Source organism: Polypterus senegalus, chromosome 8 (genome assembly GCF_016835505.1).
Source record: "Polypterus senegalus isolate Bchr_013 chromosome 8, ASM1683550v1, whole genome shotgun sequence".
Lineage (NCBI taxonomy): Eukaryota > Metazoa > Chordata > Cladistia > Polypteriformes > Polypteridae > Polypterus > Polypterus senegalus.
The window spans coordinates 117,796,434-117,812,564 of record NC_053161.1 but is presented as its reverse complement, the minus strand read 5'-3'; the positions used below and the strand labels follow the sequence as shown (position 1 = coordinate 117,812,564).

At 36.2% G+C, this 16,131-nt stretch overlaps 1 protein-coding gene across 2 annotated transcripts in view; it reads right to left on the bottom strand.

The window, feature by feature from the left end:
• utp20 (UTP20 small subunit processome component) overlaps nucleotides 1-16,131 on the bottom strand; it is a 154,385-nt gene that overhangs the window by 97,147 nt on the left and 41,107 nt on the right. For both annotated transcript variants that reach the window (XM_039761686.1, XM_039761688.1), the window contains exons 16-22: nucleotides 13,230-13,380; nucleotides 13,070-13,132; nucleotides 12,820-12,978; nucleotides 12,616-12,692; nucleotides 11,664-11,743; nucleotides 8,633-8,873; nucleotides 1,346-1,507 (exon numbers count right to left, since the gene is read on the bottom strand). In XM_039761686.1, coding sequence (XP_039617620.1) covers nucleotides 1,346-1,507; nucleotides 8,633-8,873; nucleotides 11,664-11,743; nucleotides 12,616-12,692; nucleotides 12,820-12,978; nucleotides 13,070-13,132; nucleotides 13,230-13,380 — 933 coding nt within the window. The remainder of the gene's footprint in view (nucleotides 1-1,345; nucleotides 1,508-8,632; nucleotides 8,874-11,663; nucleotides 11,744-12,615; nucleotides 12,693-12,819; nucleotides 12,979-13,069; nucleotides 13,133-13,229; nucleotides 13,381-16,131) is intronic.

Here is a 16,131-nt window from a genome sequence, read left to right as displayed (position 1 = left end):
TGTGGACATAGTTAAACAAGTAAGGAAGATAATAATGGCCAATGAAAGCACAGAAAGGACTTGGATACAAATAATCAAAAGAATTTGGAGTCCACAGAGGGAGTGGAAGACAAGACCAGACTTGCGAAAAATATGGTGTGGGCACATCAGATTTTTTTGGTGAGAAGATATGGATATTAGTTTGTTCCAACCCCTAGTTGTGTCATGATTTAAGTTCGGGAAATAAAGTTTAGAGAGGGACCAATGATAGCAAAGATGGAACTTGTGGTAGAGGAGACAAAAAAAAAAAAATCATCCTCTCTGAGGATGCCAGTGCCTAACGCAAATTGAAGTGTAATCGTTTAACCATGTTAAGCCTTGATAAGGGTCACAGAACAATTTGTTGTTACTGTGCCAACAAAATGACCTAAAACATTTTAATTTTGACATCAGACTTGGTCTAACACTGCTTTAACACTTTTTATTGTACGAGTTGTTATTCAAAAAGATATTTTCTCAGAAGCAAAGTATCATCACAAATATCACGCAGTTTAAGAGTATAATATTCATAATAGCATGACAAGGGTTTTAGAAAAATGAAACGATTAATGGTGTAACTTAGGAATGCTTTGCTCTTTTATTGCATTCTAATATCTAGCTGCAGCATACTTTTGTGATCTTGTAATGAAATAGGCAGGCTCAGAAAATGGATGGATTGCAAACAAATGGAGATCATATTACCAAAATTACACAAGTGCATTTAAAATACAAGTGTAAAATATGCTTGCAAGTAATTTTCATTAAATAAGATAATTTTAACTCACGTAAAATAGCTTTTAATGTCGTTCTAGACAAGCTTCTTCATATCATTTAGTGAGCAGCATATTCATTATTTCAATAATATACAGACAAAAATATTTCAGTTAAAGTCTATTTTAAAAAACTCAACTAAATAATTCAAGGTGAATAACAGGACATAGATTGCAAATACATGATGTTTGCATGTTAAAGATTAGGCAAGCAATACTACCTCCATTATTCAAGCACAAATATTTAAATTTCAACACTAGAACAGCAAAGTGCCCAGCCAAAAAATGCAGGAACAAAGGTTGTCAGTAAACATTCTTAAGGAAATGTAATGTTGTAGACATTTTAGAAAGAAGAAGTAATAACTATGGAGTTACCAGGTCAAAGTTAATATGGTTACAATGAAATCCATTAACACCTGCAAAGTAAATCTTTGACATCATTCTGTGCATTAACTGCCTCATTAATTCAAAGTCACACCATTATTTTGACTATTCCCCAAATCATTACCAGTATAGCACTTTAGTACTTTCACACAAACATTATACACAAAACTTACTTTGATGCTGCCCTCCTTGTTCTTTTTCTCCCAGGACATTCTGTGTCATCATCTGAATCATTTTCTTCATCCATTTTAATGTTATCTTCATGGTCCTTATCACTTTTTTTTCTTAAATTCTGTGTTGGTGCTACCATGAGGTCAGCTGGGTAATATTCATTGCTGCAAAAAAAAGTACATTTAAAATGGTATATAGTTATACTTTAAATTACAGATCAAAGCTTTACCCAGTATAAGAAGTAGTTGTGGATATATGTAATAATGTATTTTGTATATGGGAAAAAAAAATTAAATTTTGGAAAAAATGAAGCAATTAATTAAAAATGTACTATATGCAATTAATCATATGGTCTTTGTAATATGATATTTAAAAAGTATATAGTACTGTACATATTATTTATTTAAATATTTCCTGAACAACATTATTTCTTTACAGGGCTGTAGTGATCAAGAGCTTATTATAGCAGTACTGTGTTAAAGCCAGGCCTCATCCCTGCATGGAAGGACAACAACACACACATGCTCTCTCACTATTACTCAATCACATACTCATTCTTACTGAGTGTATTTAGAATTGTCAATCTAAATTTTTGACAAGTATTCCGCATTATCCAGATAAAATCAATGGGAACAGGCTGAGAATATGTGCATAATCCATACAAATAGAACCAAGTCTGGAGTTCGAACCCCAGTATCTATGGCTGTGATAAACTGCCAATGACCAACTAGACAAAACTTATGCAATAGAGACAATCTTGTATTTGATTCCAAGAAATAAGAAAAAAAAACCCCACAGTAAGCAATACATGCAGACAGAAAACATATGTAAACTGACAAATCAGATAATATTAGCAGCATACTAAGAAATTTATGTAAATATATGTACTTTAATCTTGGTCTTGTAATAGTTGCATCCTTTGCAAATTAACAAAACCCTATTTAGTTACACACACACATAAATATATATATCTTCTTCTTCTTTCGGCTACTCCCATTAGGGGTTGCCACAGTGGATCATATTCTTCCATATCTTCCTGTCCTCTGCATTTTGTTCTGTTACACCCATCACCTGCTTGTCCTCTCTCACCACATCCATAAACCTTCTTTTAGGCCTTCCTCTTTTCCTCTTGCCTGGCAGCTCTATCCTTAGCATCCTTCTTCCAATATACTCAGCATCTCGCCTCTGCACATGTCCAAACCAGCGCAATCTCGCCTCTCTGACTTTGTCTCTCAACCGTCCAACTTGAGATGACCCTCTAATGTACTCATTTCTAATCCTATCCATCCTCGTCACACCCAGTGCAAATCTTAGTATCTTTAACTCTGCTACCTCCAGCTCTGTCACTTGCTTTCCGGTCAGTGCCACCGTCTCAAACCCATATAACATAGATGGTCTCACTACCGTCCTGTAGACCTTCTCTTTCACTCTTGCTGATATCCGTCTGTCACAAATCACTCCTGACACTTTTCTCAACCCATTCCACAAAATGTTTCTGATCATCAAAGGCCTGGGGGTGGCTACGGAAATTGACCTCAGGTGTGATACACCACAGTTAGGTTATTTTTTCACACAGGGCCATGTAGGTTTGGATTTTTATTTCTCCCTAAATAATAAAAACCATCATTTAAAAACTGCATTTTGTGTTTACTTGTGTTATATTTGACTAATGGTTAAATGTGTTTGATGATCAGAAACATTTTGTGTGACAAACATGCAAAAGAATAAGAAATCAGGAAGGGGGCAAATAGTTTTTCACACCACTGTATATTACATATATACATACATGTACACACATACATATACACTCACCTAAAGGATTATTAGGAACACCATACTAATACGGTGTTTCACCCCCTTTCGCCTTCAGAACTGCCTTAATTCTACGTGGCATTGATTCAACAAGGTGCTAAAAGCATTCTTTAGAAATGTTGGCCCATATTGATAGGATAGCATCTTGCAGTTGATGGAGATTTGTGGGATGCACATCCAGGGCATGAAGCTCCCGTTCCACCATATCTCAAAGATGCTTTATTGGGTTGAGATCTGGTGAATGTGGGGGCCATTTTAGTACAGTGAACTCATAGTCATGTTCAAGAAACCAATTTGAAATGATTCGAGCTTTGTGACATGGTGCACTATCCTGCTGGAAGTAGCCATCAGAGGATGGGTACATGGTGGTCATGAAGAGATGGACATGGTCAGAAACAATGCTCAGGTAGCCCGTGGCATTTAAACGATGCCCAATTGGCACTAAGGGGCCTAAAGTGTGCCAAGAAAACATCCCCCACACCATTACACCACCACCAGCCTGCACAGTGGTAACAAGGCATGATGGATCCATGTTCTCATTCTGTTTACACCAAATTCTGACTCTACCATTTGAATGTCTCAACAGAAATCGAGACTCATCAGACCAGGCAACATTTTTCCTGTCTTCAACTGTCCAATTTTGGTGAGCTTGTGCAAATTGTAGCCTCTTTTTCCTATTTGTAGTGGAGATGAGTGGTACCCGGTGGGGTCTTCTGCTGTTGTAGCCCATCCGCCTCAAGGTTGTGCATGTTGTGGCTTCACAAATGCTTTACTGCATACCTCGGTTGTAACGAGTGGTTATTTCAGTCAAAGTTGCTCTTCTATCAGCTTGAATCAGTCGGCCCATTCTCCTCTGACCTCTAGCATCAACAAGGCATTTTCGCCCACAGGACGGCCGCATACTGGATGTTTTTCCCTTTTCACACCATTCTTTGTAAACCCTAGAAATGGTTGTGCGTGAAAATCCCAGTAACTGAGCAGATTGTGAAATACTCAGACCGCCCGCCTGGCACCAACAACCATGCCACGCTCAAAATTGCTTATATCACCTTTCTTTCCCATTCTGACATTCAGTTTGGAGTTCAGGAGATTGTCTTGACCAGGACCACACCCCTAAATGCATTGAAGCAACTGCCATGTGATTGGTTGATTAGATAATTGCATTAATGAGAAACTGAACAGGTGTTCCTAATAATCCTTTAGGCGAGTGTATATACACACACACAAAATCACGGACACATTACAATCTTTAAGATCACCAAGGGTTTTTATACTGATAACCAGTTTTCTAGTGAGGAAAGTCTTGCTGTGTGAAGTGGTAATCAACTCATAAGAATTGAACAAAAACTGTATTCATATACATTTAATTCTAAATGGGTTGACAGGTGAATTAAATCTGCCCAGTTTAGTGTCACTGTGAGCCAGTCATTATCACAGCAGCACTGAGTACAAGCTAAGGAGCACATGTGGTGCACGGTGTGTCACTCATAATACGAAACAAGTATGGGGTTCAACTTGGTAACAGAAATGTATCAATAAAGCGTGTGTTTAGTTTTAATCCAGTTATTTGCTAAAGAAGTTTTGAAACACTGTTCACTCAGGAGCTAGGATTGGGCATGGATGTCATTTATTTAACAAAGGACATATTACACATTAAGTATGGGATATTAAAACAACCCAAACACAGAAATGTAAGCACCAACTGCATGTTTAGTAAAATTTCCTGTGTAATTTGTAACAATCCCACTTTTGATACGCTGTGTGATTCTGAATGCGTCAATGTTCATCCCACCCAGTCATTTTTTAAACCCCCACAAATCAGTTTTAAGGAGTGAATTCCATTAACATCAAGCAAAACTTACAGCAGGAACCAGCCCTGGATGGAGAGCCAGCACAATGGAGGGCACGGACACCTAAATAATATTGGTTATAATTTTGACCTGTAACAATGTAAGTTTTAGAAGTTTAGAAAAGGCAACTCAAAGATTAATCATTATGTCTTCATATTTACCGAGTTGATAAACCTTAATACTGTAAGGGTTGAAAAGGCTGTACTGCAAAACTAGGTATTTGAAGAGTGGCTCTAAATTTCTCTGGATTGTGTGTTAACCTTTTACAAAATGCTCTGTAAATGCTTTATCATCCACAATAAAACTACCAAAAATGGCAAAAATTTTCTTATTGGGCATGCATGTTCTTTCAGCCAAGAGTGTTTTCTTTTGACAGGGCAACCCAAATGAACTTGAAATTCCAAAAGAATGCTTCAACAGCACCCAGAGATAACTATGTGTTGTAGGCCCTTTTTACAAACAGAAAGAGATCATAGACTGGGTTGACTGGTGAGTCAAAGGAATTCAGTCTGAAAACACACACTGCACTTTGCCTAACTGGGCCAAGTCTGAAAAAGTCTGGCAGGTGTTTTGCAGAGTGTACTGCTAAATGAATAGTAATAAAAATAATAATAATAAATAAATGATGATATACATGTTGCTGTTTTTAATCTGTTGTATAATGGTACTGGTCAACATTATGACCGAAATTATGCGAGTGTCTGTGTCCTGGCACAGAATGGAGTTGTGTGTTAATTTGTGCTTGTTGCTGCCAGGAAGTTTAGGGAAGGGCTGTATAAACTCATGGCAACAATTCTTTGTAGTGCCTTAACAAGTGCTAGTAGCAATCACAATTTTGGGCCATCAGGTTCTGTTACAGAATCAACACACAACTGTCTGAGTTCTTAGTACAGTTGACTCAATTTTACTTTTACAGTTCTGCCAAATTTCACGTGCCATATCAATGTTAAAATGAAAGTGAATGCAAACCATTTAATTTATTCAAAACACACGCATGTAAAGACATTCTAATGTCAAGAGTCCAATAGCTTTTTTACCTTTGCTTTCTGTTTTATTAACTATGTGGTAAAGACAGACCTTTTACATGATGAATTTTAGGCTAAGTTTCGTTGTGTAGTGGGTGCAGCAACACACTGTACCAGTGCATGCTCCCCAACTTGACTTGGTCTCATTTGGACTTCTCTATGGTCTCTAACCACTTAAAGTGGCCATAAGCTTATATCCAAGGGTGGTCTGAAAACAAATTGGGATCACAGTTAAAATATAAATAAATGTGATCTTACCATCACTATTGGTTATCCTAAAGTTAAGCAGAATCAATCAATAGCATTTATATTTTTACCTTATGAAAGATAAAATAATTTGTTTGTTGTAAACCTTATGGTTTGGGTGATGTGGGATCATGATTGAATTGATAGGAGTGGAGGAATCGGAAATCACCTGTAATGATTCAGTTTTGCTTTGACCAATCATTTCCTCTAAAGTGTGAATGAAACCTCTTTCAAATCGCACACTATCTCATATCGGCCCTTGTACACTCCAGCTGATAGCCGGTAATTGAAGACATATCAATACTATTGCCACAGTGCAACTTTCCCATTTTTATGGATAACAAGCAAATCTTTCTAACTATAATGAGCTGGGATGCTTCTTAGCATCACTATAAGCAATCAACGTTATACTCTTTATAATCACCGAGTTGACGCAGAATACAGGTGAGTGTTAACACCTGTGTGGAGTTTTTATTTAGTCCTTGCTTCCACTCAAACATCTCATCCCTCTCTGTGAAGTGATTGCAGATATTTTTCAGTTTTGTAATGAGGATCACTTTTCTAAAGTCAAATCTAACCTGTTAGCTTCTGTTTTTTATCTCTACCAAATTATTTTACAAAAGGCATTTATTTCTCAAATATAAAGACTCAAATCCAATGTTGAGGGATTTGTGTTTCAAAGTTCCACATTTTATTCAGTGATCCATAGTAACCCCTTACACATGTAGATGTATATGACATGGAGGCAACCACATCAAGCAATCATGAGCCAAGCAAGAAAGCATGAAACTGAACTAAATGTTGTTAACGTCCACAAGAAAGTTATTCTGTGCTCTTTGTGATGATAGCATATCAATTATTAAAGTATTCAGTAGCATCTATATTGGCTAGTAGTCTTGATTATTACAAATAAATGCTAAAGTAGGTATATAACAAAACAAAAAACATCTGAGAGATTTAAAAGTCAGTTTGCCTTATGATTGTCAGCTTGTGGAACACTGCTTTATTAAACAAGCTGTGCCCCACACTGTGTCCCTTGTTAACTTTTCTGCCACTGCCCACCAAGTGGTAACTGTTCATAACTTCATACTGCTTTTGAGGTAGGCAATTCAGATTGTTTTAAATTCCAAACAATCAGCATTTTGTATGCACATTACCCTTGTGTATGCAGGCTTCCAAAATAACGTAATTTTGCTTCATGTCATTGATCTGTTAGGTGCCATCTGCTGGTGAAAAGGTTGCAAGTAAGCACGCCGCTGGCAAGCGTATAAATGACAGCACTAAAAGTTAGCACACCTTAAAATACCCAGTAATGCGTGTAATAACTGTAATAGAAAAATTTAGCTTTGAATTCAGAGTTTACTGCAAATTGTGCAAAACCCAAGATCAACAGTTGCAGATAAAAATCGCAGAAGTACAGGGGTTTAGTGCTAGCTAACAAATAGACAAGTATCTCAGTTTAGTACCTCAGCAGACCCTCATTCTCATATTGCACTCTCTGGAAATATTGTGGTTGGGAAACTTTTCTTCAATAAACACAGTTTAGCATTCTGTTAAACTTCTAGTTTGCTTAGCTGGAAGAAACTTGTTCCACTTTCCATATTACAATTGTTAATATATGAGCTATGCTATTTGAAACAAAAAAAATATATTCACTTAATGAAAATTAATTCTTCTGCTTTTTAAAATATAACAACCTATTTTCAGAGAGAATTCCTTTTCAACCTTAAGAGCAATCTTCGATCTTAAGTAGAATCAAACAGCAGATTGAATTAGACTATGTTAGTGTGGAAATCAGGAATGCAATGATTAGGAATTATGAAAGCAGAAATAAAAATCAGCATAATATTATATTGTATATTGCAATGTACCATTCGGCTATTGTAAAAAACCTAAAATAGAAATGATAAAAAAAGCTTATGTTGTCACTGTATTTTTCATCTACATAATTTTACTACTTCAAATGACTTTAATAATTTCATACTGTATAAATTATGCCTATAAAAAGTGTTTTTTTACATATCCCTCACAAGTTATCTATTTAAAACAAAAACAGTGGCACAGTGACAAGCACTGCTGCCTCATGGATCTAGTACCTGAGCTATTAGATCAAATGTCACTATTAAAACTTTAATGTATGTATCTTAAAAAAAAAAACCTGCTATGGTGGAAAAAAAAAAAAAACAAACATTCAAATATAAAAGGACAATTGTTTTCTTTATGTCATATTGATTTCGGAATATATATTAAAGTAAAAATGTTTGACATACTGCATTATTTTCAATGTTATATACACCTGTAAAGAGACTGATCACTTTGCAAGTAAAGGTATACAAAACAATGAGACTTCACTTACTTAATAAACCTCAGTAGTAGAGGCGACAGTTCTCTTGATCGAGGTTCCACTCTTTCAGGGAATTGGAGCATTGCCTTCCATAGTAGACATCTAAAATTTGTAAAATCAGTTCTTTCTTTGTCATCTGTGACTAACTTGAAATTATCAAGGTAAAGCACAGAAATGACACCACATCTCAGATTGCTGTGATCTTGCGCAGTTTTAAAATTTGACACTCCTTTTTCCTCAGGTTGATCCTTTTCTGTTTAATTTAAAAAATATATATAGTTATGTAACATGACAAAAACAAATACTGTACGAGTTAAATGAGCCTGCCAAACAAAATGTCTATGTTATTAATAACCAGGTTACCAGATTAGTAGCAGTAATATCAAATCTGATGTTATGTAATATGTAATAGCAAATGATGATATGTAATAGCAAAGTGAAGGACAAAGTCGGCATTGCCCAGTCTACTAGGTTTTAGTGGCAAACTAGGTCGGTTAGAAAAGCAGATCTGACAGGGATGCAGGCATCTAGTTGCCAACTCCCCTGCTTGTATCAGGATCTGCCTGTACTTCATCTGATAACAAAGATCTGAATCAGAGTTGCAGTAACATCTTTTCAGAGGCCACTCAGCAGAATTCTTGAGCCAAAATGCACAAAATGGACACAAGCAAAAACAAAGAGCTGTAAATCTATGAATGACTTCTCTGATGGACAGAAGAGCTTGCTTATGAAGAGATTCAGATTTTGTAAGTGTAAGTGACTTCAGTGCAATCAAGAGAGGTTCCACCTTTGTTACTAAACTAGTTACCCTCATCCCAATTAGGTAATGCTGGGGACACGGTCTGGCTCCCTCAAGGAAACTCCCATTAAAGCTCTACTCTCACTCTCCAAAATGACTGAAAAAACAGCTGAAGCTTCCCTCTGAAACTAAAAACTGGCAAACTGTTCTCTGTGTGGGGAGCAGAGAACTGAAAATCTCCTTCTCTTTGTGGATCAGAAATTGACGATTCCTCTGTAAGGCCAAGCTGTGGGCTCACTAGTGGGCTGAAAAGGCTGAGAAACAGCCATTACTTCAGGAAGGGAAATTCAGCATCTAGAATCTCTTGTCAGGAGGAGTAATTCTCTTTCCTATGAAACTACAGATTATATACCAAAGGGCCTAACAGCAGAAACGAAGGTGAGAAAGCTGCTTGTGGTGATCTGTGATGCTAAGGACCATGCAGCAAAGAAGTGAGGACATTCCAAGAACAGTCCACCACTTGAACCTTGAGCACCAACAAAGTAACAACTCCACACAACATCGGACATCATCTTTAAAGACTTTGTATCATAAAACTATTTATCTGTACTTGGTCTAGTCTAGTCTGTCTTCATCTTGTCTTATATGTCAACATTAGGGAATCCATTCTCGGACATTTTTCATTCCCGGGAATGAAACTGCTGTAATTCCCGAGAAACCGGGAACAGCCAAGCTTACATGTATAGTATGTAAAAGTTTAAAAATCGATCAAGAAATAACAGAGTTATAGTTGAAAATAATTAAGTGGCATGTTTTTTTGGCCCAATGTGTTGCCGATTAATTCGGTTAACAACAGACCACCAGCAGTCGTCAGTCTCCCGGCTCCCACTAAGACTGAGCACAGTGAACTGGGAGGAGTCTGCACTCTGCAGCTCATGAATGCTGGGACGGACAGACTTCACTGACATCTGTCAAACAACAGCTTTGAACATCAACTTGAAATTGCAATGCGTCAGTCTGTTGCTTCCGCATTATCTGTGCCAAAAAACTTGCCATCACAGAATGATGAGAAGAAACTTGATGCATCAGTAAAAGCTGAAATGCCGGTGTTTCACAGCAACGTTGTTTAGAACAAGTGTATCAGTATGTGATGACTGTGCCACCCTACTTCAGTGAAGACGGAGCGTGCTTTCTCAGCAGCTGGTGTGCTCTGCACGAAGGTGTGCTCTCGGCTGGACGACCGCACGCTGGACACATTGTGCTTTCTACGCTCTTATTACCGCAACTAACTAGATCAGGGGTGCCCAAGACGTCGATCTCGATCGACCGGTAGATTGGAAAGGTAGTGCAGGTAGATCACGTTGCATTCAAAAAAATTTTTTTTTTTTTTAAATGTTAGTCTCTCATATATCCTCCCTATGGCATTTGCCACGATTGACATACAGGGCGGCCAGTCTGAGATCTCTTTTCTTCTAACACACTGGTAATCCCACACGTACACATACAATCAGATTGTGATTCAGACTACGAATGCCATGAATGTAATTACCTTGATCTACATGCTGTCAAATAAACGAACCACACGCCGTGGCTTCGCCTCTGACACTGATGTCCGAGGTTAGATCCCCGAGAGGGGGTGCAGTGAGTGTGTACACCTGATGAGCCCAGAATTAGGGCGAAACACGTGTCGCGTACTCTTTGCATTATTTGACAGTAAAACTATGCAACATTCTATGATCTGCTTCTCGCAACTGAGGTGGATGTTTGCCAACTTGCAGACCAACCACAAGTGTTACCTAGTAGGTAACCACCCATACAATCAGATTGTTATTCAAACTACGAATGCCATGAATGTAATTACCCCGATCTATATGCTGTCAAATAAACGAACCACACACCGTGGCGCAACGCAAAGAGACATACAGTATGTATTTATATACACATAATAAATAATGTAAACGGTGACCATATAGCAAGAAGTATCAAAAAGTCAATGAAAAACACCTCCCTTTAAATGTACTGCACAATCGATATGTTCAATACCACAACATCTCAAACATATGCATTTTGTTAATCCACTTCTGAAAATTTCTCTTATAAATTTAAGGCCCACCTTTCCTTTTTTCTTAGCAACTACTAAAAACAATATGGTGTAGATAATATTCTTAAAAAATAATTTCTGAGTGGAGAATTCTTTGAAAAAATCAACTTTGCTTATGAGTTAATGACAGTACTTCTATAAAGTAGATCTGAAACAAGAAGAAACTTTACTTCATTCATCTAACATTCTAGTTGTTAACTCACCAGCTAAAAGTGCAGCATTGTTCAAATGTAAGTAAAATACTTTCCAAAATTCTTTATTGTCCATTTCTCGAGCATGAGAACTAAAACAAGAAAAAAAGTAAACATGAAAGTTTTAATCATACATTTTCAAGCAATATAAAGGTTTCTACCTTTCACCCAAAAGCTGCTGAGGTTCTGGATCTCCTGCAATCCAATGATGGATTAAACAGGTTGGAGACAGTTATGTTATGTAAGTACTGTAATACTGAAGGCAATACTTCACATGGATAATGCATTCTTGACAAAAAAAAAAAAAAGCAAAACTCATGTCTGCTGACACTAACCTGATGCACTGCAACAAGACTGTGTACGGATATTAAATTCTAAGGACCCCCAAATCATTGTTGTATTCCATTATATAAAGACAGATAAGTTGTTATAGTTATATGTGCCCGTTGTGACACTGTACAATGTACTGTATTGTTGTTGTCCAATAGCAACAAAACAAAATTTCACTACAATGTAAGCTAATATGACAAACTGAATTGAACATTCCATTTACGCACTGAAATTCTAAACAAACTATCTGACTCCCACTGTGGTTTATAAGATTGTGGTTAACCTTAAACAGGGGTACAAGTTCATCAAAATAATCTGACAGTCATTCTATTTAAGAAAAGATTTGCATTTTTTGACACTGTATATAGAACAAGAGATTTTTTTTCAACTTTCTAACCAAACTCAAAGTTTCCTGTCCACAGTTAGTTTGTTAGTTTGTTTTAGTTTGTACTCAAAACTGATGGGATAGGCTCTGACCTTCTACAACCCTGATTTGGATTAAATTGGATTATGATTATCTGTGTTATCATATGAACAACATTCACAGGAAAAACATTTTAAATTTGTGTGTGTTGATACAGCAAGAAAAAGCATGGAAATGGTTTAATACCCAAGCCAAACAAAAGTCACTTACGCTATAAGCTGAAGCACTGGGTCCCATAGTGGGCTGAAGTTAATATAGAGCATTCCAATTAAATAACATAAGGGAACCTTCAAGAACAAAATATAAAGAATATTTCAGATTAAACACATAGAAATATATTCTTTGCTGTGGTTAAAGTGCTTTTTAAAGGAACATAATATTTTAAAGGACTTCATGGCTGAATATTCCACCTACCTCCTGCAAATGTCCCTTAGGTACAGAGGGCTGTATTAAATCATGCCTCAGTTTATGTAAGTGGAGTAGCTTTTCACGATAATCATGAACAGTTGCAGGTACAAGTTCAGCTTGAAGACAAATGGCAAACACTGTCTGTGGCTCCCCATATCCATCAATCTACACATTGCAGAGCATATATTTAAACCAGTTAGTGTTTATTCACTGACTGTTTACAAAGATACAATTTACAACAAAATTAATATGTTACCTCTTCAGTTTTTGGTAGATTAATACAAAAGTGATTAAGGATTCTTAAAGTCAGGAGGCGGACCTAAATGATAACAAACACCATATTATATATGACACTCACTGCACACATTTTTCATAAATATTAGTATGCAAAAAAATAAGATTAAACAGAATTTAACCTTTGTTTTATTTAATGCGAGATTGTGACGTAGTACATCATACAAATCGAGCATTGCTTCTTGAGAGAGGTGTTCTATGCATCCATTTAGTGCCAGTCTTGTATAATATAAGTCAGCAAACAAAAGAGAAGACTGGTCTGATGGAAACTGCCTATAGAGCAAGAACAGATCAAAAATGTGTAAATTACTAAACAGAACACAAAAATAATTCCTTCTATACAAAATAAAGTTCTGCTGCTACATTATGTTTTAGTTATTAGACTAGGTAAGGCAATTTGTTCTGAAATAAACAAAGTAATCACACACAAATTAAAGCTATCACTGAAGTGATCACTTTCAGTGGCTCAAGATTACGATTACAATTGAGCTGAAAATATATTTACTTATTGAGTTATGTGTCAAGAGAATCACCTTTAATTTAGAACATTATTTAAAACGTTGACCAAAGAAAAGGCCTCTACAAGTCACTGGATATTTTAAAGCAGGACATTTTCTGTAGTGTACCAAAGGTAGTTCCACAACTGAAAACTTGAAACTGAGGGACACCTTTATGAATTGAGGGAGAACCCAGATGAAACAATAGCCAGCATGGGTCTAGGAAAGATAAATCATGTCAAATCACTGTTTTAGGTTTCTTTGAACAGGTAACTCCAATTACTGACAAAAGCAAAACAAAAATCCTTTGATACAGCTCCACCCCAAAGATTAATTCTAAAACTAGAAGCTGTAAGCATCAGAGGTAACCTACAGTACAAAAATGGGTCTCAAGTTGGTTAACCAGAAGGAGACAAAGAGTACAGATAAAAGGAGGTCATCAGTGGTATTAATCAGGGGTCTGTCCTGGGACTGTTACTTTTTCAGATTTAAATAAATAACATAGATTTTGTTTAAGTTAGTAAACTTGTGAAATATGTAGATGACACTTAAACTTAGGTGAATGGCAGACGCTGGGGAGGAGGCAAAAACAATTTAGAAAGACCTAGACACGTTTTACAATTGGGCAAGCACTTGGAAAATGTAGTTTAATATAGAAAACTGCAAAGTAATACATGTGGGTAAAAGAAACATCAAGGAAAAATTTTGAATTTTGAAACAAAATTTTCATCATCTTAGCAATGTGCAGAAGAGATACAAAATGAAAATAAAATAATCACGTAATATTGTAAAAACTGTTGAATATAAATCAGACTCTGCTCAGACTATTTAACACACTAGTGAGACCACATCTGGAGTAGTAAGCTCAATTCTGGTCACCATGCCACAAGAAAGACAAAGCAGCACTTGAATCTGTGTAGGGAAGAGCAACTAAGGGCCTCCTAGAACTTAAGGATGCGTCACACCCAGACAAAGAGGCTTAAACTTGTTTAGTCTCAAGCAGAGAAGATTGTGTGGAAACCTAAACCAGGTTTTCAAATTTTCAAAAACATTGACATAGTTTGAATTCTTTAAACTTAACAGTAAATTACAGTAGCGTGCAAAAGTATTTAATCTCTTTCAAAGTCATCATAATTTTATCAAGATTTGTACGCTTTTATCCATTCTGCATACTTAATGTGAACTCTTATAGTGTAAAATACATTTCCAAAATCAAAATAAACCATTTTCTGTAGATATTTAAGTAAAGAAGAAAAACTCAAAAGTTATTATTGGCATAAGCATTTAAACCTCTGTGCTTTGGAAGCTCCAGGTTTACACAAATGACAAATTAATGACAAATCACACAAAGGTGACAGACATTTGACCATAATTAAACATAATTAGGCACTACTTGTGAGTCTTATCTCTCTGAATATTAAAAGCTATCTTTGTAAGGGCAATGGTCTTTGTTCACAATCACTGAAAAAATGAAGACAAAGAAGCATCCTGCTGATGTGAGAAACACACAGTTTGAATGCCCCACTAAGCACTATTGGATTCATAATCAGAAAGTGGAAGGTTCATCACAGCACCTAGAATCTTACTAGAAAAGGCTGTCACTTAGTGTCAAAACTAAACATCAGAGCAAGACATTGATTGGTGAGAGAGGCTACTAAAAATCCAACAATCACTTTCAGAAGTCTGCAATGCTCTTTGGCTGAAACTGGAGTGAAGGTGCATGGATCCACAATTACAAGATCTCTCCATAAAATAGGTCTCTACAGAAGAAATTATGATGAAATTCAAGGGGACGGAATAATTTTTGCACACTACTGTATATACTTGAAGATACCAGTGGAAATTAAAGGGAAGTGCATTTAGGACTGAAGCCAGAAAGCACTTCTTTATGCAAATAATTTTGGGAATCTGAAACAAACTATTAAGCCATGCAGCTGAAACAGAAACCTGGAAAATGTTTAAGAAGTATCTGAATGAGGTACTGATTTCTGCTTAGCTGTTTGCTAAATAAAATAGCTTGATGGACTGAATGACTTCCTCTCGTTTGTCCAACTTCATATGTTCCTTTGACACTGGTACCCATCAGCTCCTACTTTTTGTGCTCAAAGCCTTTTATTTAGTGCTATGTTGGCTTTCTTTCTTCAGACTTCATTTTAGTCCAGGTAGTTCTTGACTTTACAAGCTAATTTGTTCTAAATTATCTCTTGTTAATTGTGAACTCGTATAGTGGGAGTTATTTTCCCATAGAAATGTTTTAAAAATTATGATATAACTTTTTGCCAAATAAACAAAGGAAACACAAATGTATTATTAGAATTAACATTTCATTAAAAGTAAACTCACATTTAAACTAAAAAAATCCTGGAGAAAAAAAACACTTTTTTGCTAAAATTGTAACATTCAATTTTGGCAACTTTTGGACATTGCTTTTTCCTTTCTACATAAATTTTCCAATAACAAGCAAAAGAATTTTTGAAATCTGAGATTACCTCTCTATTTCCCTCATCATTTGCAACATGTAAGGCAA